At 37.9% G+C, this 26,527-nt stretch overlaps 1 protein-coding gene across 3 annotated transcripts in view; it reads left to right on the top strand.

Annotated features, from left to right (window-relative positions):
• Nucleotides 1-26,527, top strand: part of BRWD1 (bromodomain and WD repeat domain containing 1) — a 102,430-nt gene that overhangs the window by 4,569 nt on the left and 71,334 nt on the right. For all 3 annotated transcript variants that reach the window (XM_028504547.2, XM_036017440.1, XM_028504548.2), the window contains exons 5-13: nt 12,518-12,668; nt 14,733-14,831; nt 15,180-15,340; nt 16,548-16,769; nt 18,690-18,790; nt 20,499-20,569; nt 22,369-22,469; nt 23,223-23,263; nt 24,058-24,156. In XM_028504547.2, coding sequence (XP_028360348.1) covers nt 12,518-12,668; nt 14,733-14,831; nt 15,180-15,340; nt 16,548-16,769; nt 18,690-18,790; nt 20,499-20,569; nt 22,369-22,469; nt 23,223-23,263; nt 24,058-24,156 — 1,046 coding nt within the window. The remainder of the gene's footprint in view (nt 1-12,517; nt 12,669-14,732; nt 14,832-15,179; nt 15,341-16,547; nt 16,770-18,689; nt 18,791-20,498; nt 20,570-22,368; nt 22,470-23,222; nt 23,264-24,057; nt 24,157-26,527) is intronic.

Here is a 26,527-nt window from a genome sequence, read left to right as displayed (position 1 = left end):
TCTTTTCATTGGTTAACATGCTGAAGTATTTTATTTTTTTTAAAAAAGATTTTATTTGTTTATTTGTAGAGAGAGGGGAAGGGAGTAAGAAAGAGAGGGAAGGAAATATCAATGTGTGAAACATCAGTCAGTTGCCTCTTACACTGGAGACCTAGCCTGCAACCCAGGCATGTGCCCTGACTGGGAATTGAACTGGCGACCTTTTGGTTCACAGGCCGGCACTTAATACACTGAGCCACACCTGCCATGACTGAAATATTTTAAAGTGAATCTCAGACATTACATTTCATCCCTAAATTTTAGAGAGTGCATCTCTAAAAAATTAAGGACAATTTCTTATGCCACCCACTGTACCAGTATCATGTGTATAAAATAATCCATGGTTTCTTGGTACTGTGTGTGTGTGTATAGTTTATGTTCGGATTTTTCTCTTATCTGGGTGTCTTTTTATATTTAGTTTGAATTGGGCTTCAAACAAGGTCTGTGCATTGCACTGATTATATCTTCTTTTTTAAAAGAGAGATATCAGTTTGTTCCATGTCCTTTTTAAGAAGATTTTATTATTTAGATGGGGAAGGGAGGGAGAAAGAGGGAGAGAAACACCAATGTGTGGTTGCCTCTCATGCACCCCTTACTGGGGATCTGGCCTGCAACCCAGGCATGTGCCCTGACTGGGAATTGGACTGACCCTGTGCTTTGCAGGCTGGTGCTCAATCCACTAAGGGCCCTTAGTTGCCTCTTATGTGTGCCCTGACTAGGGATCGAGCCTACAACCTTGGCGTATTTGGGACAATGCTCTAACCAGTTAAGCTGTGTGGCCAGGGCACTGCAGAGGGTCTAGAGGTATTGTGAACCTCTTATCTTGCATACTTTTTTCTTCTGTGTCGTTGATTCACTGAAGAGACTGAATTAGTTATCCTGTAGAATGTTACACATTCCAGTTTTGTCTGATTTCTTCTGTTTCATGTTGTCCTCTGTTGTTTAACTTACTCCTTTTTCTGAATAGTTCTCATTCTTGGATCACAGTCATCTGGGAGCTTTATTAAATCTGGATGCCTGGACCAGTTAAATCAGAATCTTACTGGTGGGACTGGACATCACTAATATTAAAGCCTATCAGATGATTCCAGTGTAATTGTTTATGAAGATACAGTTTATCTTACACTTAAAACCATGCTGTTATTCCATCCTGTCCTTTAAAAGCAAGAATATTTTTGATCCTTGGGAAAATTGATATTATTTCTCAATACCTGCATTGGGCTGTAAATTAATAAAACTTACTTGGGATTTTCATGATTTATAAGTGGTGAAGAGGAAGAAGGAACAAGACCTATAGAACTGGACATGGGAATTTGGCAGGACTCGGTTTGTAAAGAAGGGGTGTATTTAGCCCTGTTTGGTGGGGCTCAGTGGATTGAACATTGGCCTGTGAACCGAAAGGGTGCAGGTTTGATTCCTAGTCAGGGTAGTTGCCTGGGTTGAGGGCCAGGTCCCTGGTTGGGGGCATGTGAGAGGCAACTGATCGATTTTTCTCTCCTCCTTTTTCTCCCCCCACTTCCCTTCTCTATAAAAGTAAATAAAATCTTTAAAAGAAATAGTATATTTAGGAAGGGGGGAAGGGATTTGATATATCCAGTAATTGAGTAACATGATACATTTTTGTAGGCCAGTCTCTTCCTTAGCCAGAAAACAAAAGTTAGAAGATCCTTATTATGTAGTCTTATTAGTAGGGGCTATCTTGTCATTTATTAGTTTTTTAAATATTTTATGAGCAAGCTTTTTGTATAAGAAAAAGTTGTATTTTAAGTTACTTGTATTGAAATTAGCATTTGGTTTATTAGAATTGTAAGAAGTCATTTTTCTTAAACCTTTAAATTCAGTTTCAAATTATAAATATAGTAATATGTGTAGGAACAATTATTTTTGGATTATTTACTTTGTAATGTGAATTTAATCTTAAAATATTTAACATCACTTACATCCTTCATTAAAGTCAGTCAGCATTTTCCACTATATAAGTATATAATTATTAGTCATCTCAACATGGCAAACTTAGATAAATCTAAATATGTTTTTAAGGATTTAACTTGTAAATATGGCATTTCAAATTTATTGTTAAAGTTTTTTTTTTACTCTCAAACATTAGGAAAGTTAGGAAAATTTTTAATATATCAGAAAAAATATAACTTCCACAGATCTATCAAAACTTTCTTTTCCAACTTCTGGTCAAGACGGAAGCATAGGTAGACATGCTTTGCCTCCTCATGGCAACCACAAGAAGAATTACAGCTAACCTCAAAATAAATAACACCCAGAACTGCCAGAAAATCAAACTGATCAAACTGTTTGGAAGTCCGACAAGCAGGGATTTAAAGAAGCCACATTCATCCAGATGGGTAGGAGGAGTGGAGAGGCAAGGAGACATGGTGTGGCACAGAGAAGTGATGGTGGCAGTGGCAGAGGCAGAATGGGCAGTCTCATATTCATTTGTGGTGGATAGAAAATTGGGAGGGATACCTTGGGAAATGATGGACACATTGGGAGCAAGGGATCGAGCCCCAGGCCAGACCAAACACCCAGCGACATACTGCTGGGAAGATAAAGCCCTGTAACTTCTCGCTGTAAGAACCAGTGGGGGTTGGAGCCGTGGAAGAAACTGGTGGTTTCTCAGGAGAGTCTTTATAAAGGGCCTGCACAGACTTAGAACTTATGCAAACCCACCCACTCTGGCATTTACCACCAGGGCAACAGCTGGAAGGGTGCCAGTCACTTATGGGAAGTGGGCAAGTGCTGGGCAAGCCTCTAGAAGCCAGGCAGCAGCATTGTCCCCTCTCTGAGCCTTCCCCTCACACAGAGCCACAAAGCAGTAAAGGGGGTTGTCCTACTCTAGGAGTTAACTAAGGCTCTGCCACGTAGTACTTAACAAGTGTGCTAAGGCAGGGAGTCGGAGCAGTTCTAACTGATACGCAGAAACAAACAGGGAGGCTGTCAAATTGAGGAGACGAAGAAGTATGGCCCAAATGAAAGAACAGAAGAAAACCCCAGAAAAAGAACTAATAAACACAACAGAGATCTCCAACCTATCAGATGCAGAGTTCAAAACACTGACAATCAGGGTGCTCCGAGAACTCACTCAGTACAGCAACAACATGAATAAATAAAAGAATGTTATGCTGAGTCTCATGTGGCAAACACTCACAAGACCCCAGGCTGAATCCAGCCCGGCACCTTGTTTCTACCTGGAGCAGCGCTGAGCTTTCACTTAACTATTAAGAAGCAGTTACTTTATACAGTCCTAAAATTATATATGGCCCTTTGAAGGCATCTGCGAGGCTGATGTGGCCCTGGGTGAAAATGAGTTTGACACCCCTGCACTAAGTGAAATAAAAATCTACAGGAACCAACAATAAAGGGAAGAAAGCCTGGATTCAAATCAATGATTTTGAACGTAAGGAAGAAATAAACATTCATTCAGAACAGAGAGAAGAAAAAGAATTAAAAAAAAAACTAGGATGGTGTAAGACTACTCTGGGACATCTCCAAATGTGTCAACAGTTGAATCATAGGGATGCCAGAAGGAGAAGAAGAAGAGCAAGAAATTGAAAACTTATTTGAAAAATAATGAAAGAAAACTTAACTTAATTTGGTGAAGAAACTAGACACACAAGTCAGGAAGCACAGAGTCCCAAACAAATTGGATCCAAAGAGGACCACATCAAGACACATTTTTTTTTTTAAGATTTTATTTATTTTTAGAGAGGGGAAGGGAGGCAGAAAGAGAAATGATGTGTGTGAGAGAGACATTGATTGGTTGCCTCTTGCACCTGGGGATGCCAGATTTTGTCTCAGGTAAAACTTTTTTATAGCAAGTAAACTTGCTAATTTCAAATAAAAACAATGTTGTATTTTCTACCTGCATGGCAACTAATCTCATTACTATTTAATTTTTATTGTGAAATTCTGAAGGCCCTTCAGCCTGAGCGCAGCTAATCTCTTTCCAGTCTGTATGGATTCTGCATTTTCTTTGTTGTTCGCCATAGAGATGTATCATTCTGTAGGCATTTCATTGATGACTTGGGGACATATGATGGTGGCAGTGTGACGACAAGTCACAGTCTACAGTGTAGTGGTATGGAAATTAGAGTCTTAAGTTTTGGTGACAAGTAGCTGGGCTGTACACCTGACATGGTCACATTGTCGTGTTGTGTAGATATTCCAATCTTAGGCAAATTATTTAATTTCTACCTGTTTCTTGGTTTGTATAACAAGGGTAATAATAATTGTATCAAATTCTAATAATTATATGGTGTTAGATATGGGTACCAGATTTATTGCGATGATCACTTAGTTAAATGATGTCTAATCACTAAAGTGTACATCTGAAAATAATATGTGTTTCAACTGCAGCTGAAAACAAATTAAAAAATAATTGTATCAAAGGGTTGTTTTGAACATTGGGAAAAAAATGGCTTTAGAGTGCCTGGCACATGGTAATAGTAGTATTTATTCGTAACAATGCTTATGGAATGATAAGCCATAATTGTGTGGACTTCTTCACTTAATTTGTATTATGAGGTATAATGCTTGAATTAATGACGATTAATGGATGACCAGTCACAATGCGAGGTAGGGAGCTAATGGCAATCTCTATGGCTCAGTGCTGAATGATGATAGTGGCATTACTTTTTGTGAGTTAGTTGTTTTTTTTTTAAGATTTTATTTTTATTTTTAGAGACGGGAAGGGAAGGAGAACAAGAATGAGAAATAATGTGTAGTTGCCTCTCATGTGCTCCCCATTGGGGACCTGGCCCACAACCGAGGTTTATGCCTTGACTGAGAATCGAACTGGTGACCCTTTGGTTCGCAGCCCACGCTCAATCCTTTCAGCTACACCAGCCAGGGCTGTTGTGTTGGTTTTTGAGAAACATTTTCTTCAATTATGATTGTGGAGTTGTCTTTGTTTTTTTCCCTCATTTCAGTTTTTTATTTTGGAGCTATGTTATTAGGTACATACAAGTTCAGAATTGTTACCTTCCTATTGAATTGTCCCCCCTTCCTTACCCACGGGGACATCCTTATTGATTTTAGGGTGGGGGATGGAAAGAGGGAGAGAGGGAGAGCCAACTGGTTGTCTCACACACCTCTGACTGGGGACCACACATGCCACCTAAGTACGTGCCCTGGCTGGGAATTGAACCCGCAGTCTTTCATTTTACAGGACAACCATCCAAGCTACTCTGGCCAGGGCTGCCACCTTTTTTTAATAGACTTAATTTTTTTAGAGCAGTTTCACATTTATGGCAAAATTGAGTGAAAGATACAGATAGAGTATTTGCCATTTGTATGCTTTGTTTTCTCATAATCCATAAATGCATTGTTTTCCTCATAATCCATATTCCCCACCAGAGTGGTATATTTGGGTTGATGAATCTATATTGACACATAATCACTCACAGTCCATAGTTTACATTAGTGTTCTACTATATTTATATTAGGCCTCACATTACTATCACCCCAGCTTTCTTTTGGTTAGGGTTAGTAATGGCATAGTATATCTTTTTCTATCCTTTTACTCTTAACCTGTGTTCTCATTAAAGCATGTCTCCTGTAAAGAGCATATAGTTTTATTCAGCTTTTTGTTGGAGTGTCTCAACCATTTGCATGTAATATAATTAAACAGTTGTGTTAAGTCTGCCAGGTATCTGTTTTATATATGTCCCATATCTTTATTCTTCCTCTCTCCCTTTATTTTGGCTTAAGCAAATATTGTTCTATTTATTCCTTTTTAGTTTCTAACCAACAGTGCATTCTGTTGGTTAGAAGTAACTGCTGGGAGGAGGGGGTTCCTCAGTACTGGACTAGGAGGTGGGGATCATTGGAGGTGGGGTCAGAAGCTGCCTATGTAGCTTTCTTTGCACTTACTTTGCTTGGGATTCTCTGAGCTTCTTAAATCTGCAGCTCAGATAGTTTAATGTGTCCAGTCCCAAATGGAAAGGATAGAAGAGTGGTGTAAAATAATTCTTTTGAAGAAATAACAGCCGAGCAGTTTTCAGCACCTGGGCCATCCCTGACTCTGTTTCTAGTGGCAACTCTCTCTCTTGACCGTGGGTCACGTAATTTGCTTGGTTATGTATCTCCTCATTTTTTGAAGTATGCTGGGCCTTTTTGTGTTAAATAGAGTAGAGTCCAAAGTAATACACATAATTAGCCCCAGTAAAGCACTTTCTCTTTTTGTCTCTCAAGCTAATAAAGGGTGTGGGGTTGAGTCAGTCTGATTTGTCTCTGAATGTCTCTGGGCTTTTTGCAGTTTCAGTGGCATTCAGTTCATCACTGGCTTCCCTTTCCATGCAGTTTGGGGTCTGGGCACTGGGGAGATTCCCGAGATAGCTTTCTTTATTTATATAGCCAAGCTGCCAGCTTCCTAAACGTTGTAAGGTCTTTCTGTAGTTTATTTGCCACTGGTAACTTTTTTTGGTTGTGGAAGAGTACTCTTTGGTCTTCAGTCCTGCCCTTGGCTTTCCACCCTGGCGTCTTATCCTTAGCCTTAGGGGGCCCCTGCAGTGCACTTGTTGGGGGGCTCCCCCCCAGCTGCTTTGCTTCTGGCTCTTGGCCCTGTGCGCTTGGTGAAGGCCTGTGAGAAGGGATTGGGGTGGGTGCACGCTCACTGCCTGAGACTCCTCAGCATTCTAAACAGTCACGTCAGCCCACAGGTGGCTGTCAACTTTTTAGGTGTATCTTGTACTTACAAGCACACAATCTTACCTATAGTTGTTTTTGTGTAAGAATTTAGAGTCTTAGTACCTTATCTGGAATGCTCTCCCTCCCAGGAGAGCATTCTTCTCTCCCCAGAGGTGTGTGCATCTCCTAAACTGTAAGGGGTCTACGAGACTCGAAGCAAGGGGAGCAATGGGCAGTGGTGGATCTTCGAGGGCCAAGTCCCTGAACCTGTCTTGAAGGCCCCTGGGTTTCTCTTTTTTTCTCTAGCTTTTCAGCGAGCCAGTAGCAGCCCCTCTCTGGCTCACTTTGTCACTGTGGCTTTTATTTCTCAGTGAGCCAAAGGGCCCGCCTTGTCTCTCTTCTGTTGCTGAATCTGTCCCGAGCTCTTCCTTGTTTCACTGTCCCCAGCTTTAATGTACTCTCAAAAGGAAAAAAAAAAAAAAGGGAAATACCTTGTCCAGGATTTCATAACTAGTTGGATGTAGGGCTAGGACCGTTAACCACATCTCTTGTGGGTCAGGAGAGTCTCTTACCCACTTTTTTCTAGTATCTGTTACATTATCTTTAGTATATTTGAAGTGGCTTCAAATTGAGAGACTTTTGCTTGAAAAAAACTTGTGGTCTTTTCAAGAACCTCAACTTAAAGTCTTTACTGGCCCTGACTGGGTGGTAAACCCATTAGTTGAATGGAGCATTGTCTGTACACCAAAAAGTCGAGAGTGTAGCCCTGACTGGTGTGGTGCAGGGGATTGAATGCTGGCCTGTGAACCAAAAGGTCACTAGTTCGATTCCCTGTCGGGTCACATGCCTGGGTTGTGGATCGAGTTCCCAGTTGGGGGGCATGTGAGAGACAACCACACACTGCTTTCTACCTCACTTCCCCTCTTTCTTAAAATTTTTTTTTAAGGGAAAGGTTGTGAGTTTGATCCTTGGTCAGGGAGCTCACAGCAGGCAGTCTGTATTTCTCTCTCACATCAATGTTTCTCTCTCTCTCTCTCTATTCCCCCTTCTCTCTCTCTCCCTTCTTTTCTCTCTAAAATCAATAAACATATCCTTGGGTAAGGATTGGAAAAAGTCATTATATTTGCTTATATTTATTTGTAAATGTTTGGTGGTGTTGATAGTGGCTTTTCTGTGGGGTGTAACTAAAAAGTGGTATGTCAGGGTGGAAGTTCACAGGTGGCTGGGCCTGCAGAGTCAGGAGACCTGGCCCTTCTCCCACAGATTCTGCCCCCACCTTGTGCTTCCCTGAACCATGTCCTGTCACTGGGAGGGGGCCACCTGGTACTTACTAGTGGGCCCAGGCTCTGGTGGGGGTGTCTGAACTGCCAGGCAGCAGTCTGATGTTTTACTAGCTAGTAAATGATGCTCTAACTGAGTAAACTACCTGGCCATGGCTGTACTGTTTTTTTTTTTTTAAATCCTCATCCAAGGATATGTGTATTGATTTTAGAGAGGAATGAGGGCAGGTACAGGGTGGGGTGGGGGGAGAGAGATTGATTGATTGATTGATTAGTTGTTTTCCATACACGCCTGGACCTAGGTATGTGCCCTGACCTAGGATTGATCCTGCAACCTCTTGGTCCATGGGTCAACGCTCCAACTAAACCATCTTGTAGGGCTGTACTGTACTTTTTACTGTAGAGGAATTGTGATATGATACTATAGTTTACTTATATAGTTACCACTGTGAGGGTTGTAGATATAGTTTAACATAATTTTAGAGAAAGTTAAAGGTCAGATAGGCACATATGAAATATATTAAATATTTATTCTAGATCCCGGTTAGATGACAGCATCCAAACTTTGTAGAAAAAGTTACTTTTTCCCATAACTTTACAATTAGGCTATCTAGACCCTACTACCTCTTTCTATAACTCATGGACTTGAAGAGGCTCATGCTCACAGCAGTATTTGGTGGTGTAGTGATAGTAATAAAGTGATCCTCGGATTGTGGCTGATTAAGTTTGTGAGACTGCATATGGCAGGGGTGTCAAACTCATTTTCACTGGGGGCCACATCAGCCTCACGGTTGCCTTCAAAGGACTGACTGTAATTTCAACTCCTTAATGGTTAAGGAGTAGTTACATTTATACAGTCCTAAAATTATTTTGGCCCTTTGAAGGCAACTGTGAGGCTGATGTGGCACCTGGCGAAAATGAGTTTTCACCCCTGGCATATGCCTACAAAAAACCAAGATGGTAGAGACTGGCTATTTGACTGTTGTAGGGACTTAGTTCTGCCCTGGCTCTTGGGATCTTGTGTAACTGTGGCTTACTCATTGGAGTTGGTGGATAGAGACCATTCTCACATTCTTGTCTAGTACTAGAAAATACTGAAGGAAGATTACTCTACTGATTTGGTCAGTATACTACTAATTTTAATAATCCAGAACCATTATCTGTTATTTTTGTTGCCTTTTTTGGGACTAGAACCAAAAATTATTTTCCAGATGCACTTCATTTTGTACAAAAATAGGATAATTCTCCCCCTCCCTGCCCCCATCTTTGATGGTTTTCTATAATCCTTAGAAATTTGCAAGTAATCTGTAATTCTCTTTAGGGAAATTACAGCTGCTGCATGGGATTAATGTGTCCGGACGCTGCCCAAACTATGCTGAAGCCTCCTGTTGTAATGATTAGTTTTGTGGCATCAAACCAGTGGTGTAACATGAGTGTACAGTTCTCCTTCTAGATCATTTAAGAGAGAAAGTGAAATCATGTCTAGCACTAGGAAGCAACTTGTTTAAAATGTTCTGCCCATACTTTTTGTATCTAGGGAAATACCTTTTATCCATACCTTTTACATCTGATCTTCAAAAACAAACCTCCGTTCTCAGGCAGGCTTGATTGTGTAACCTGAAAACTTAAAGTCAGTTGTATAAGTTCTCTAACTATGTGACTAGTGGAAATCTCAAAGCAAACTATTAGGTTAGAGATAAGTGATTTTCCCCCTTATAGAAGTCATATTGCCATTGCCCGGTGTCAATTTATCTTAAATATTTCACCCTTTTAGATATATTGTTTAGGCTGATCAGTGCTATTTTTAGATTTGCATTACTGACAAGTTACTAGATCTGTAATTTCCATGGTTTCTCTTGGAATTACCTTCTAGTTCCTCCTGTCTTTCTTTCCCATCCTGTGATGAGCTAATCATCTACAGTAGTTTTTGGACTTGTACATACTGACACTTTGAGTCACAGAGTGCTAATTAGTAATAAATACTTTTTGAGGTCTCTTTGAGCTTTGATATATCTTTTGAGTTATGCCTTGGAATATCTGTCAGGGTAGGAAATGTAAGGTTGAAAAATTGAAAATATTTTATTATTTTCTGCATCAGGGCTTATGAACAAAAACTTGATATTGAGTCTAGGTTTATTTTATATTTAAATTCATAATTAAAAATCAAAAGTAAGATTTAGAACTACGTTTAAATTTTCTTTGGAGCAGTGTTTCTCTGGGAGTTTGAAAATGGGGTGTTGCTGGTGTCAGGAGCATGGGGGTACTGTCAGCATTAGTGGAAGGGAGCCAGGGACACCATGTGTCTTGAATGTGGGGACAGTCCTGTACGCTGGTGTTTTGTTCTCAGTTGCTGTGAATGTCACACTGAGAAAACCTAAAGATACGCCAAATACATTCATATCGGATAACATCAGCCATATTCATGAGTTAAACTTATACATTATTTTTGTGTTTTTTTGAGGTATAATTGACATGTAGTAAACTGCACGTATTTCCCTGGCCAGGTAGCTCAGTTGGTCAGAGTGTTGTCCCCGTACACCAAGGTTGCGGGTTCAAGCCTCAGTCAGGGCACATATAAGAAGCAACCAATGAATACATAAATAAGTGGAACAACAAATCAGTGTTTCTCTCTCCCCCTTCCTCTCTAAAATTCAGTAAGTAAAAATTATTTTAAAAAACCTCACATATTTACAAAGTGTTCAAGTTGATAAATTTGGGTGTGTTACAGTTGTGAACCTGTCGCTACAGTGAAGGTGGTAAACATATCTATCACATCCTTAGAAGCTTTCTCTTCCCCTTTGTAATTCCTCCCGCTTCTTCCCCTTCCCCTAGCTATCTCTGATCTGCTTGCTGTAACTATGTTTTAATTTGCATTTTGTGGACTTGAATATTAATGAAATCATATACTATATACTCTTATTTATTATTATTATTTTTAATATTGCTGTTCGAGTACAGTTGTCTCCATTTTTCTACCAGCACTTCCCCCACCCTCTCCATCCCCACTTCCTACCTTGATCCTACCCCCCTTTGGTTTTGTCCATGTGTCCTTCATACATGTTCGTGACTCTTTTTTTAAAAATGTTTTTTAAATTTATTTTTAGAGAGAGGGCAAGGGAGGGAGAAAGAGGGAGAGAAACAGCAATGTGTGTGAGATACATTGATCGGTTGCCTTTCACATACCCCCAACTGGGGACCTGGCCTACAACCCAGGCACAGCCCTGACTGGGAATTGAACACGTGACCTTTCAGTTCCCAGGCCGGTGCTCAGTCCACTGAGCCACACCAGCCAGCATAGTGTGTACTCTTCTTATGCCTTCATTGAGTACAATTATTTTGAGATTCACCCGTGTCCTTTTTTGTTATTAGTAGTCCATTTTTAAATTTCTGTATAGTATTCTGTTGTACAATGCAATAACGTGTATTCATACTTACTGTTAGTGGACATTTTGAATCGTGTCTATTCTTCAGCTTTTAAAAGGAAAGCTGTTTACAAACTTCTGTACACGTGTATGCTTTCATTTTCTTGGGGTAAACACCTAGGATTAGAATAGCTGGATAATATAGGTGTATGTGCCCACCTGTTTTCCAAAGTGGTTGTACTATTTATTTATGCCCACAAGCAGTTTCTTTATATGCTTGCCCGTTTTTATCTGGTCAATCTTTTTCATTTTAGGTAGTGATACCGCATGTTTTTAACTGGTATTTCATCAGTTACTGGTGATGTTGAGAATCTTTTCATGAGTTCAGTTGTCATCTGTCTTCTTTGGTGAAGTGTCTGTTCAAATTTTTTGCCTATTTTAAAAAATGAAGTTTTTTTTAATGATTGAATTTTTCAAGCACTTATTAGATAAGTGCTTTGCAAATATTTTAGTCTTTGGCTCGTTTTTTTTAACAGTGCCTTTTGAAAAAACAAAAGTAGTTAGTTTTGATAAAGTCCAGTTTATTATTTTTTTCTGTGAATTGTGCTTTTGGTGTCGTATTAGAAATATTTGCCTAATCTGAGGTCATAAAGATTTTCTCCAGTTTCTTCTTCTATTATATGTTTCATGGTTTTAGATTATACATTTAAATTAGTGACCTGTCTGGAAATAATTTTTGTTTGTGGAGTGATATATGGATCAAAGTAATGTTTTTGGCAAATGGATATCCAATTATGTCAGTAGCACTTGCTGAAAAGATTATCTTTTCTCCTTTGAATCTTTGTCAAAAACTAGTTGTCCTTATGTAACAAGTCATGAAATAAGGTATTGTTAGCTCTCAACTTTTTTTTTTAAAGCTTCTTTGAGTTTTCTAGGCTATTACATTTTCTAGGCTATTACTATATTCATTTTAGATTGAAATGATCAATTTCTACAAAAACATGCTGAGATTTGGGTATGGCTTTGAATCTATACATAAATTTACCATTTATTTAAATCTTCTTTAATTTTTCTCAGCAGTGTTTTATAGATTTCATTGTACATGTTTTTCACATGTTTTGTCAGACTTATCCCTAAGCATTTAATATTTTCGATACTATTATAAAATACTGTTTTTAAAACTTGCTTTCCAATCAGGTCTTGTCCAATAAACATGTGGCTCCTGATCATCTGTTGCAAATCTGCCAGCGCATCGGTCCCATGTTGGATAAAGAAATTCCACCCAGTATTTCAAGAGTCACTTCTTTACTTGGTGCAGGAAGGCAGTCTTTGCTACGTACAGCAAAAGGTACCTTAATTTGAAGAAGTGTTCTGCTTTGTATTACTAGCTTAATAATTATTATAATTGTGAAGTAACGTGAGCATTGTGGAAGAAAGGTGATATGTAACTATACACCGTACTGTGGACTATGAAATTCTCTGCATTTAGCATAGACATTGAATTTTATTACATAAGTGTTTAATGGGTCCTTCTGCATTTAAAAAAATGATGAAGGTATAGATGTTAAGCTAAAAAGTTTGAATTTATTCTGAGATGTGTTTGAGGTTTTATCAATGTGAGTTCTTAATTTTCCATTTTGTAGCTCACTTATAACTTCATTGAATGTAATTGTATGTGTCTAATAAACTCTTTAAATGCTAGAAGTATTTCATTTAATATTCAGATCTTTGAAAGCCCTTTGTTACAAAGGGAAAGTGATTTTCTAAATTTGGTAGCAGTTTGAAAACAAGCACCCAAAATGTGTAATTGCATGGTTCTCTTTTCACCAACTTAATTTTTTTGCTAAGTTTTGTGGTAGCAAACTGTTGGAATTGCTGTTCTTTTGCTGTTAGCTTGGTATAAATCACTTAGACTAAGTATATGTATGTGATATGATCTATGTATACAACATGGCTTAACTGCTAATGGGCAAGAATGTTGGCTCTTCTGATCCTGAGCATACGTGAAGTTCATCCCCCGTGATTATTTCTAAGATCTGTTGCTGATGTGATACCGCCTCTTAGACGTACCACCAGTATAAAGTTTGACTGAGAAAGAACCAGCCTCCCTCTTGGTCCCATGCCAGACCGGTTTGTCAGCTTTAGTTGTTTCTTTGTGCTCTATGGCCATGCCACACTGTGGCTTGAATTAGGAAACTGTTCACATTCTTCCTTTTTCTGTGTTCCTATTTATCTTGTAATTATTCTGTTTTAGGTTGTTACATAGTAGTTGCCTGGGTAGCCTGTTTTCTTTACTTGTGTCAAGCTCAATGTCGTTTTGTAATGAGCACTGCTTTAGAACTGGCAGACCTTAGAAGAGACTGCAGCAAGCTGTCCTAGGGTAGGGGCCATATTTTGCTGTTCGTTTTGTACTAGTGCCATGGGAGGATGCTCTTTGATCATTGTAGTGGTAATGAATCCATTCATGTAAAACGTTAACATGCCTGTTAGTTTGGGGCACCCGAGGCTCAGTAGAAGTTTAGTAGGGTGTTTTCCTTCCTGTCCCCTTTCAGTTGTGAAGAAGCTAATTTCTAGCACAGAATAATCTGTGTTCTGCTACTCCTCCCTATAGAGGGGAAGACTTTTTTTTTTAAGTATATTTGCTGGTAGGTCAAAGAGGGATGGGACTTTAGAATTAGTGTTTAGACTCATATCTCCTACATATGTGCTCTTGTGTAAAGATCAGCTACGACCCTTAAACAAGAGGAAAGCCATTTAATTTTGTCTTTATTTCCGAAGGAGATTAAAGTCATAATAATCTTGGTCAAAATTGATTTTAAAACCTAATGATATTTAAATAGATAATTAAATCAAGGATCTTCATATAAATCAAAGAAATTGAAATTTTCCTTACGAAAATTTTTGTTTATGGGAAGTTGGATCAGTTGTGATTAAGACTTTATCATTAATAATGTATGGTATAATTCCACTTTGAAAAATAAAAATTTATTTGGCATTGAATGGGACTTGGAGTCAAAAGATCTGGTTTTGTGGTCTATCTTGACTAATCATTTGCAGTGGATCTCTTTAAAGGTCCTGGAACCTTTGAGCCTCAGTTACCTCACTTGTAAATTGGCGATTAATACCTACCTCACAGGGTTGTTGTGAGGATTCCATGAGATAATGTATGTGGAAAGCACTTTGTAAATTGTAAAGTGCTATACAATGTTAGTTGTTGTTGTTGTATCTGAGATGTCTTAAAATTTTTTTCCTTCAGAAATAGTCTAATAAACTTCTAGGGCTTTTCTGTTAAAGTATATTAGTTGGTAAAATTTTGAATAAACAGTTTATTAAAATATACGTAAGTATTCTATAAAATCTTTCTTGGGGTTAACTTTCAAGATTTTATGTGTATCTAAAATTCATTTTAAAGACTGCAGGCACACAGTTTGGAAGGGCTCTGCCTTTGCTGCTCTTCATAGAGGAAGACCTCCCGAAATGCCGGTGAATTACGGTTCCCCACCAAGCCTTGGTAAGTGAGGCTGGCCTTTCGGATGCCTGAAACCATTCTTTGAATTTCTTGACCAGCTTTGTAACTGCTCTGTTCAAATTTTAGAGGAAATAGTGGTAGTAGCATTGTCTCAGTAGTAACGAGGATCAATTTTCAAATTTGTTTTCCTAAAATATTAAAAGTAATAAAATGAATGAAAAACAATTTTATTATTAAAAAAAAGCCTATACTAGTGATTATAATAGACCCGAACTGAGAAGAAACTTGTGTCCTTAGGATTTCTTGAACATAGATTTTTGTTTTGGAGATTTTCTTAGCCTTTTACATACTGGCACCCCCTTAACCATTTTTGTTGTTTTTATTTCCTAGTGGAGATACATCGAGGCAAACAACTCACAGGGTGTTCCACTTTTAGCACAGCATTTCCAGGAACTATGTACCAGCATATAAAAATGCACAGGAGGATTCTTGGACATCTATCTGCTGTTTACTGTGTAGCATTTGATAGGACAGGACATAGAATCTTTACAGTGAGTTAACATTTTCACCTCAATTTGTTATCATCTGGAGCACTTTGGTGTTCATCAGAATCTTTTAAGAAGAAATCTTTTAAAACACATAGATTCCATGTTTCCCATTCTCAGGGATTTTGACTCACTAGGCGTGGTGTGGGGCCTGTAAATTTGCATTTTTATTTAGTGTCTCAAGTGATTCAGATGTAGATAGGCCTTGTGTAGTGGTTGTGAGACTTGATTTAGAGCAGTGGTTCTTGGGAATGATCATGAAGGATGCTTAAAGATATACATGCCTAATACTTCTTCAGCCCATTGTAGACCTACTGACTTAGGTCAGTTTCCACTTAGTGTATTAATCGAAACCAAACCAAAACCCCTCCCACAAGTCTCTAAATCTTTCCAGGTGATTCGTAGTCACATTGAGTGCTCACTGATCTAGGGAAATTGATTATTCAAACACAAATATTTCATAAATATTATAAAATTAATTGTAACTTTGGAATTTGATTTACATTTTTAATGTTGTAGGGGAAAATTAGGATGGGCAAAAAGTTCAAATTTTAGGCCCTGGTTGGGTAGGTAGCTCAGTTGGTTAGAGCACCATCTGATCTGCCAAGGATGTGAGTTTGATCCCGGGTCAGGGCACATTCAAGAAACAACCAGTGAATGCATAAAGAAGTGGAACAACAAATCCATGGTTCTCTCTTTAAAAAAAAAGTTTTAATTTTATTTCTCAGTTGTGAGATTCAGAGTAGATACTATTTGCAAAATGCTGGTACTATAAATTTTAGACTTTGTTGTTTGGTTATTTAAAATGAGGGTGCTAGTTGTGTTTGGAAACAAGACTACTCTTGTATCTCAGTCTGTGAAATGTAGATCTGTCCTAACAGTCATCAAATTATTTAGCTTCGTTTGATATTTAACTGTTGTAATTAAAATAAGTGAGCCATGAACTTGTAGTTGGACTTATTACTTGCCAGAGAATTTTGAGAAGGTAGTATTTATAATATGGTCTGATCCATAAAAATGAAAACTGAACAGCATCTTTATGTAGGCATTGTTTGGTTTTAAAAACTGTTACAGGTGTTCTCAGCATGAGTCAATCACATTATTCTACAGTTGGAAAGAGGAGTTACAGATACTTGAGTGACATGTAAATGGTATTTTTTAAATGGTAAAGGACTTCTCTATTGACATTTATTGGGGGTGTATTTTTTCTTAGGGTTCAGATGATTGTTTGGTGAAGATTTGGTCAACACACAATGGTCGCCTATTATCCACATTAAGAGGCCATTCTGCAGAAATTTCAGATATGGCAGTAAACTATGAGAATACGATGATTGCTGCAGGGAGCTGTGATAAAATCATCAGAGTGTGGTGCTTGAGGACCTGTGCCCCAGTGGCTGTGCTCCAGGGACACACAGGGTCAATTACATCTTTACAGGTAAGCCAGTGTTTGTGGGCACTTTGTGTGTGAGCTCCTTTTTCTTTAAAACTCCTCTTTGGAAATGAGAAATGGTAAGATGCTTAGTAATTATATGCTGTATTTTAAATTTAGTAATCAAGAAAGAATATAATCATAGTTCCATGATTCTTGGAAGGATGATTTAATAAATATGTGATGTGGTTAAGAGCTTTATATGAAGGCTTAATGGATGCTGAATGAGTCAATTACAAACTGATTAGAATAGTTAATGATTTTTCTACTTTAAAACTTGTGGATTTTGGTAAGCTAATTAAATTTGCTAAAATATATTTAAATTCACTTTTAGTGTATATTCTAGAATTTAGATTTAGTCACTTTCAACATTGCTACCCTTCATTTTGTATACTTGAAGAGACAGTGCTTAGAAGCAGCTTCTTTGAAAAAGTCATAGGTTAAATCCTACCTCCCTTAAAAAAGTATGTGAACTTGGGAGAAAAAGTCATAAAACAGATTATAGCCCTAGCTGGTGTGGCTCATTGGATTGAGCGTGAGCCTGCAAACTGAAAGGTCACTGGTTCGATTCCCAATCAGGGTACATGCCTGGGTTGTCTGCCAGGTCCCCAGTTGGGGGTGTGTGAGAGGTAGCCAGTCAGTGTCTCTCTCATGCATTGATGTTTTTCTCCCTCACTTTCTCTCTCTCCCTTCTTCTCTCTCTCAAAGTAAATAAAATTATAAAGTATACTCTGAGATATAAGGATAACTATGTAAATCTTCTAAAAAAACCCCCACCAAAACCAGTTCTTCCTCTTTCTTTTTTGCTAATGGTTTTCCTTTCCTAAGCTTCTTGTCATGAATGTCTCATGAATCAGCAAGGTTTGTTGCTTCTTCCAGGTTTCCCCCCCATTCTGAGGGAAGAAGGAACAGTTAAGGTTAAGGTTCTTAGATTAGTTGGATTGTTTGGATCAATTCTTGGTTCTTTATCTTACCTGTTTCTTTTCAGTCACTGTTTGTACGTTGCTGTCAGACAAATCTTTTAGTTGACCTCAGAGTTTTATTTGAGTTACCTCTTAATTGCTGTTATTGGGCTTGGATTCTCTACTCATTTCAGCACCATTTCCAAAAATGAACACTTTCGTCATGTAGGTCTTGCCATTGCTATCAAATACTAAATTCTCTATCACGTTTGTACTTTTGTTCATATTATTTCTTTGCCTAGTGTGTGTTTCTTGATGTCTTGTATTTTCCTCCTAATCTTTTAAGCCTTCTTGGATATCTCTTGACAAGATCGAATTTTCTCTAGCTTAGTTGTGTAGCACAATTGGGCATTAACATTTATTAAATACAAATGTTAGCCCTATTCTGAAGTAACAGTATAATTCTTATAGTTTCTTCAAATACTTGTGTGGTTCAAAAAAATGTTTAAATTGTGTTCACTTGGAATTTATTCTGGGGTGCAATCTGGAGGGTAGATCCAGCTTCTCCCCCCCCCACCCCCGGTTGGTGCACAGCTGTCCCTTTACCATTTATACAGTTGTTCACGGTTTTCCCAGTGGATTTGAGTTGGATTTTGGAGAAATATTTTTTTTGTTGGTTTTGTTAATGTATGAACTATGCCCCATAGTTTTGATTTTTGAGGCTTGGTGATACAGTTTCATACTGATATGACTAGATCTTTACTCTGTCTTTGTAAAAGTTTTTCTGACTCTTTTGTTAATTAGTTTTGAAAATAATTTTTTACTGAGATATTGATGTTTATGTTAATTTAGATATAGACTTTATTTTTATTTATAGGTTATGCTTTCACTACAGTAGTGTCACCTTTATTTTTGGTTGTCTTATATTTTAGATTGTCAGTGGAAGTTAACGTTGAAAAACTGTTTAAACTACAACTTTAGTAGAAGCTTAGGAAATTGAGTTGTATATCTTATTGTTTTTTAGTTTAGCCCAATGGCCAAAGGCTCTCAAAGGTACATGGTCTCTACTGGTGCTGATGGGACAGTTTGTTTTTGGCAGTGGGATTTAGAATCTCTGAAATTCAGGTAAGTGACTTTAATCATGTAATAAGTTTTCTTTTTTGAAGTCTGGTTGTAAAGAGAAATTGCAGATAGTGGTTATCTTTTTACTTTTGAACTTAATTTTTTAAAAAAGATTTTATTTATTTATTTTTAGAGAGAGGGGAGAGAGGGAGAAGGAGGGAGAGAAGCATTTATCGGTTGCCTTCTGTGTGTGCCCTGACTGGGGACTGAACCCACAGCCCAGGGATGCGTCCTGAGCAGGACTCGAACTGGTGACCCTTCACTTCACGGGCAGACACCCAGCCAACTGAGCCACACCGGTCAGGGCTGAACTTAATTTTTATTATATACAGCCCAGGTGGCAAACACAAGGCCCACGGGCCAGATCCGCCCCTCCGCCTTGTTTTATCCAGCCTGGCACTTCACCATTGTTTCTACCCAGCGATAGCACCGAGCTCCTTGCCCCTAGTTAAGGAGCAGTTACATTTATACAGTCCTAAAATGACACTCGGCCTTTGAAGACAACTGTGAGGCTGATGTGGCCCCTGGTGAAAATGAGTTTGATGCTCCTGATATATAGCATATATACCATATTGACTACCTAACTGTTTCCAGTTTTCTATTTAGACAGTTGGGTATGTAAAAGAAGCATAGCTATTCTATTTTAGTGCACATGTTTTTGTGAAAAAAAAAAAAGAGAGAGATAGTATGTATTTGAAACATTTGAAAAATATTAGCAATGTATAATTAGATACATAGAAGTTTAGGCAGGATCATTTGAGAATCAGAAGACCTGGATTTTAGACCTTTGTTGTCCAGTACAGTATCCACTAGCCACATGTGACTGTCAAACACTTCAGGTATGACTAGTGTAATTGAGGAACTGGATTAGTTTAAATTTAAACTGATAGCTGGATTCAGTTATTACAAAACTCTTAAGTATATTTCAAGCCACTTGAAAATGTGAATTTAGTTTTTAGCTATGAGAACTGAATATTTGATGGGAACATTCAAATTGAGATGTATTATAAATGTCCAATATACTCGAAAAGATTTCAAAGATTTAATATGAAAGAAAGAATCCAAAGTTCTCATTAAAGCCCTTGGTGGAGCAGCTCTGCTGGTGAGAATGTTGTCCCGATACGCCAAGTTTGTAGGTTTGATCCATGGTCAGGGCACATACAAGAATCAGCCATTGGATGCATAAGTAAGTGGAACAAGTTGATGGTTGCCCTCTCCTTTTCTCTCTCTCTCTAAAATCAATAAGTTAAAAAAATAAAGTTCTCACTGAAATGTTATTAATATTGTGATATTTCAGCTATTTGGGGTTAAATGAAATAAAACTAATTTCATCTCCTTTTAATGTGGCTACTAAAAATGTAAAGTTACATATGTGGCTTGCATTTTTTTTCGTGGGACAGTACTATAACCTGGTGGTTTATGCCCTGCTCTGCAGCCTTGGTGATGGGCTCACTTAGAGACTCTGAGCTGTAGTCGCCTCAGTTGCCAGTGGGAGTTAGTAGGCCTGCGCTTTCTGTGTAGCAGGGTTGGTATGAAGATGGGAGTTAGACGGTTTTCTAACAGTCCATCCAGCTGGAATAGCATATGTGGAAATGTTTGGTGTACTGGGAAGCACTATAGAAATAACATGATATTTAAATATGCTAGCTTAAAATCAATATTTAAATCATGTTAATTGTAAAACTAATGTATTTTAAAACATCTTTTAAAGTCCACGTCCCTTGAAGTTTACTGAAAAGCCTAGACCAGGTGTTCAGATGCTTTGTTCTTCTTTTAGTGTTGGTAAGTACTTCTTTTCTTTTATTTTAGCATTTATTGAGTGACTGCATTATTGATAGATAGTTACTTACGTTCATTTTATTAGGTTTAATCTGTGATGTTCATTTTATTGGCCTTTTTTTTTCTCTTTCACTCCTTTATTCTGCCTTTTTTTAATTTTGATTAGTAATCAGTCAGTGATAGAAGAGACAGCGGGCCAACAGGAGGCTCAAAGTGTTCACACCAGCAGTTCCCGTGCACGTGCCCCGGATGTTATGCTGTACCAAGACTGTGATTTTCTTTTAGCAAGCTAACCTGCATATATTTTTTTGTAGTTTAAATTTGTTTTCCACACATCTTGGTGAAATTATTCCCCATGTTCTTTTCTTGCATAGTTAACTCACACGCTAACCTTTCTGTTTAGGAGAGGTCAAGGATTTTTTCCTTGTAAAAGCCTGAAAACTTCAAGTGAACTTCATATTCCATGGCTAGGTTTAGGTATGAGGAGTCGTCTAGAGAGCAGAGCCCCTTCTGCCCAGCATTTTTAGAGCAGCAGCACTTACTGCCACCACTCATAAAGCAGAGGGCAGCAGTGAACATTTCCAGATTGAATTAACTTTTAAAAATTAAAACCCAGCCTGGCTGGCGTAGCTCAGTGGATTGAGTACGGGCTGCAAACCAAAGCATCGCAGGTTCGATTCCCAGTCAGGGCACATGCCTGGGTTGCACTCCATGGTCCCCAGCAACCTCACATTGATGTTTCTCTCTCTCTTTCTTTCTTCTTCCCTTCCCTCTCTAAAAATAAATAAATAAAATCTTAAAAAATATATTTAAAAAAATTGAAACCCCATCAGATTTTTTCCCCAGCCCCACCAAATAATTCTTTGGGTGTCCCCACCATCTGGGTGTCCTACAATTGAACCCAGTTCTGACACTATTTACCTAGAGAATAGTGAGAGACACCACAGGTTCAGGGCTCATTCCTACATGATTCTCCCTCCCTCCACCTCAAGCTTCAGACCAGGTTGTCACCTGTGCTTCTGACCTATTGACTGTTAGATTGGAGGTTTCCACAGACTCCTTTGAAGTTCTCTGAAATCTTTCTGGGTTTTTATGGAGGCTTGCTTACGTAGGAATGATTGAGTGAATCACTGGCCATGGGGATTGATTACCATATTTTTTGGACTATGATACGCACCCCCCGCCCCCCGCCCCAATTTGGAAGGAATAATGGTTGTTAATGCTGCTGTTCAGTTCTCTTTACGTTTACATTGGTGAAATACTATGTTATTTGTTATTAAATATTTCACCATATTCTTTGCTTCAAAATTTTTTTTTCCGATTTTTCTCTTCTAAAACCCGGGTGCGTCTTATGGTCTGAAAAAAATATAGTAACTTCTTTCTCCCTCCCCAGAGGTTGGACTGAAAGTTTCAGTCCTCTGTTCACATGGTTGGTTCCCCTGGCAGTCAAGCACCCTCCCCCACTCCCCACAGAATGCTTTCTTAAAGTCACTTTGTTATTATAAACTCTGGTGTGATTGAAATGGGTTTGCTATGACTATCAAGACGCCTTTATTGCTCAGGAAATTCCGAAGGTTTTAGGAGCTCTGTGCCATGAACAGGGACAAAGGACAAATATATTACTATAAACCTAATATCACACTACATTATATTAATTTTAACATGTCTTGATATAGTGAATTGGAAAATGGATGTGTTGAGATAAACTTTTGTAATAAGAGCTCTAGCTTTAATACAGAAATTTAGTTTGTGCAGATACTTGTTATAAAGTGGATTTTTTAACCCTTCACATTTTATTTCAGGTGGTATGTTTCTGGCCACTGGCAGTACTGATCATGTAATCAGAATGTATTTTTTGGGTTTTGAAGCACCTGAAAAAATTGCAGAACTTGAAAGCCACACTGTAAGTATTCACGTTTTAAAATTCTATAGGTTAATTTAAATACTATTCCTGTTGGCATATAGTAAAATACTGTTAACAGAAATTGATATGGATTCTAATTTTAACTTAATTATAGGAGGAATTGCATTTAAAGGTGAAGGATATTGACAACTCAGGTAGCACCTTGACAGTGCTGCTATTTCCCAATGGTTATTTTAGCTTTAAGTTCAAAATCTTGATTATGACAGTTGATTTGGGTAGGTTAGGTTCAGGTGGGCCAGTTTATCTTAACCAAGCTTGTGAAATCAGAGTGCTACCTCACGTGGGGTAAGATATATAACTTGGTGGTCTGGAATACTGGTTAGTGGTCAGGTCATGTTTTCTCCTAAATGCAGTTTTGTGAGGTTATTTGATAAACATAGGTTTGAATCACTTTAAAAGAAAAAAAACCTTTTTGGATATAAATAATCATAAAACATGCATATTTAGCCTTGTTTTCAGCTGTTTAAACCTTTATATTTTGATCGCTTTACAAATGTATCAATTTTTATACAAATATTTTACTGCATATGTCTTTGAGACAAGAGTCCTGTTAGGTTAATAGATTCTTTGCACTTAAATGTGTAATCTGTGTTTGAATAACAAGACTAAGCAGCACAAGTGCAAATTTCTTGTTCTAAACCAAATGTTCTAGCTCTCAACCTGTTTTTTGTTTCTTTGTTTACAAACTATTTAAGTGATGACTTTTGTGGTTTTTTTTTCTTCCTGATTTAGGATAAAGTTGACAGTATCCAATTTTGTAACAATGGGGACCGGTAAGTGTGTTTGTATTTGTACGTGTTTTTAGGCATATATAAGTGCTTCATATCAGCACAGCTAATGTGTGGCCTTGTACACTGCAGGTGTGTGTTAGTAAGGAGTATATTAATTGAATGAAAAGTGCCTGGAGCAGTGGGAAACACATGAAATACAAGGTTTTAGAGTTGTGGTTTCTGTGTCTCCTGTGACCAAATGTAGGTCTCCTTTAGCTCAAATCAGCTGAATTTTTGATTTACAGAAAAATTATGTGAAACTTCTTATGTTTGAATAGTTAAGTCTTTTCTCATCAACTACTGTGCTGTATCCTGAAGTGGAATTATCACTTAAATCTTTTTTTGTGATTCCCAATGTCTCTCAGTTGCCTTTTCTAATCTGCAGTTTCTAACACTGTTAAAAGATTATTTTTACACAGTGGCCAGCATGAATTAATTTGAGTTTAGAGTTAAGGTGCTTAGAATGGAAGTTTTATTCTTACTATAGTAATTTCCCCACATCTTGAATTCTTCCTATTTTCCACCTCTCCCAGGTGCTATTATTGTCTTGTGAAAACTAATCTATTTGACAAGCTATTGATTGAGTTTGAAGGATGCTTTATTTCACAGAACCAGGCAAATTATAACAAACCAGATTGTTTCCATTTAGATATACCCTAATTCTCTGACTTTTCACTTAACACCTGTAGATTTACCTGCAGTCAGGACAGCTACATTACATTTTTTTTTTTTGCTTGTGATTTTAACTGTAGCTGTTCGCATGTGTGTGAATATACATCTTTTTTGAATGTTTTAAGGTTTTTAAGTGGTAGCAGAGATGGAACAGCACGGATTTGGAGATTTGAGCAGTTAGAATGGAGAAGCATTTTATTGGATATGGCTACCAGAATCTCAGGGTAAGTTGAGATGGTTTGTTTTAAGTATGGTACAGCATAAGTTCTTGGTTTTTCCTGGTTGGTTGATTGCTTTGTTCGGGGGACTGGAGCCCCACCCCCTGTTATGAAAACCATAATAGAAGGGAATGGCAGGAGGATGGGAGTGGGTGGAGGTGGAAGAGGGTATAAAGGAGGATGAATGATATGGGAAAAAAATACAATAAAAAAGGAACTATTAGCCCTGGCTGGTGTGGCACAGTGGATTGAGTGCTGGGCTGTGAACCAAAAAGTCGCCAGTTTGATTCCCAGCCAGGGCACATGCCTGGGTTGCGGGCCAGGTCCCCGGTTGGGGTGTGTGAGAGGCAACCAGTAGATGTATGTCTCACACATTGATGTTTCTCTCCCTCTCCTTCCCTTCCCCTCTCTCTAAAAATAAATAAATCTAAAAAAATAAACTATTAAAAAATGAAGTAAATGGCTACCTCCTGTGTGTCTGAAAGACATGTAAATCTCATCTAGCCAAAAGCATTTATTCTTAACATTTACATAGCAAAGAACAACGTATTCTACTGTTTCTCAAAGCATTGACTTCCTCTTAGGTGTTGTATTTAAAACCACCTACACTTTAAAAAATTATAAAAATAACTCAGGCATTCAAATGTGAGAAATTTACTTTTCTGTAGATAGGATTTTTTGGAATATTTTAAAAATGGGCTCTGGCTAAGTCTAATGAAGAAAGGATGCATAGTTTATTGTTGAGGGGAGAAAGTTGTGGTCCAATGGGTGAGGGTTTTTTGCACGCTGAAATTTTGGCTTATAAAATGGCTTTGGAGGCAAGTTTGTCCTTCTGTCTCCCTCCCCCAACACTTCAAACTTTCACACTTCTTTTTAGCATCTCATTGGTAAGTTTAGTACTTCCCAGGGTAAATATTACTAATTTGAAATGCATTGCCTTCTTTTGTTTGTATTGGGAGGCAGTACAGGTGGTGGAAAGAGCACATGTTTCAAATCAGACTTTTGCTCAGATACTACTTAGATTGTTTATACCTGTATACTTTTGAAAACATCATAGTCTGTTTCATCATCTGGAAAATGAAACAACCCACCTTTAAGTATTATTGGTTATACTTAAACCCACCTATTATTTTTTAAATGATAGGACAAAAGATGCTGGCATGCTGCCTGGTCCAGCATTGGCATATCAGTATTCTTTTGCCCAGTGAAAACACTACTTCGGTTACACTGTAATAGAAATCTAAAGTTATACATTTTAGTTTACAGTTTATGTCCAAGGCTTACTTTATACTTTTTCATACCAGTTTTTCTGAGAAATGTTACACATTTGTCTTATGGAAATCCTCATGTCTGCTCTATTTTCAATAATTGTAAGAGAAATTAACTCATAATCTGTGCTGTGGCTCAAACAGTAGTACTTGGTTTCAAACTAAATTGATCTTAATATTTTTGTGGGATGATCTGTGGTAGAGGACAGAAGGACTATATACTAGAAATCTGACAATCCTTGTTCATAAATAGATCTTTTTTTGTAGATGTAGTATATTGTAGTGACTTTATTTTAACATTATTTTTAACATTATTTTTTATTGTATTCTTTCCATTACCATTTATCCCTCCTATACCTTCTTTTTTAAAAAATATATTTTATTGGTTATGCTATTACAGCTGTCCCATTTCCCCCTTCACTCCCCTCTACCCTGCACACCCTCTCCCACCCACATTCCCCCCCTTTAGTTCATGTCCATGTGTCATTAAGTTCTTCAGCTTCTACATTTCCCATGCTATTCTTGCCCTCTGTCTATTTTCTACCTACCATATATGCTACTTATTCTCTGTACCTTTTCCCCCCCTCTCCTCCTCCCCCTCCCCTGTTGCTGTCCCTCCATGTGATCTCCATTTCTGTGGTTCTGTTCCTGTTCTAGTTGTTTGCTTTGTTTGTTTTTGTTTTAGGTGTGGTTGTTAATAACTGTGAGTTTGCTGTCCTTTTACAATACATGTTTTTTCTTTATCTTCTTTTCTTAGATAAGTCCCTTTAACATTTCATAAAATAAGGGCTTGGGGATGATGAATTCCTTTAACTTGACCTTATCTGAGAAGCACTTTATCTGCCCTTCCATTCTATATAAAAGCTTTGCTGGATAGAGCAATCTTGGATGGAGGTCCTTGCCTTTCATGACTTTGAATACTTCTTTCCAGCCCCTTCTTGCTTGCAAGGTCTCTTTTGAGAAATCAGCTGACAGCCTGATGGGAACTCCTTTGTAGGTTACTGTCCCCTTATCTCTTGCTGCTTCTAGAATTCTCTCCTTCATTTTTTACCTTGGGTGATGTAATTATGATGTGCTTTGGTGTGTTCCTCCTTGGGTCCAACTTCTTT

Source organism: Phyllostomus discolor, chromosome 2 (assembly GCF_004126475.2).
Source record: "Phyllostomus discolor isolate MPI-MPIP mPhyDis1 chromosome 2, mPhyDis1.pri.v3, whole genome shotgun sequence".
In the NCBI taxonomy this organism is placed as follows: Eukaryota; Metazoa; Chordata; class Mammalia; order Chiroptera; family Phyllostomidae; genus Phyllostomus; species Phyllostomus discolor.
Note: the sequence above shows the minus strand (reverse complement) of the source record. Positions and strands in the feature narration are given on the sequence as shown.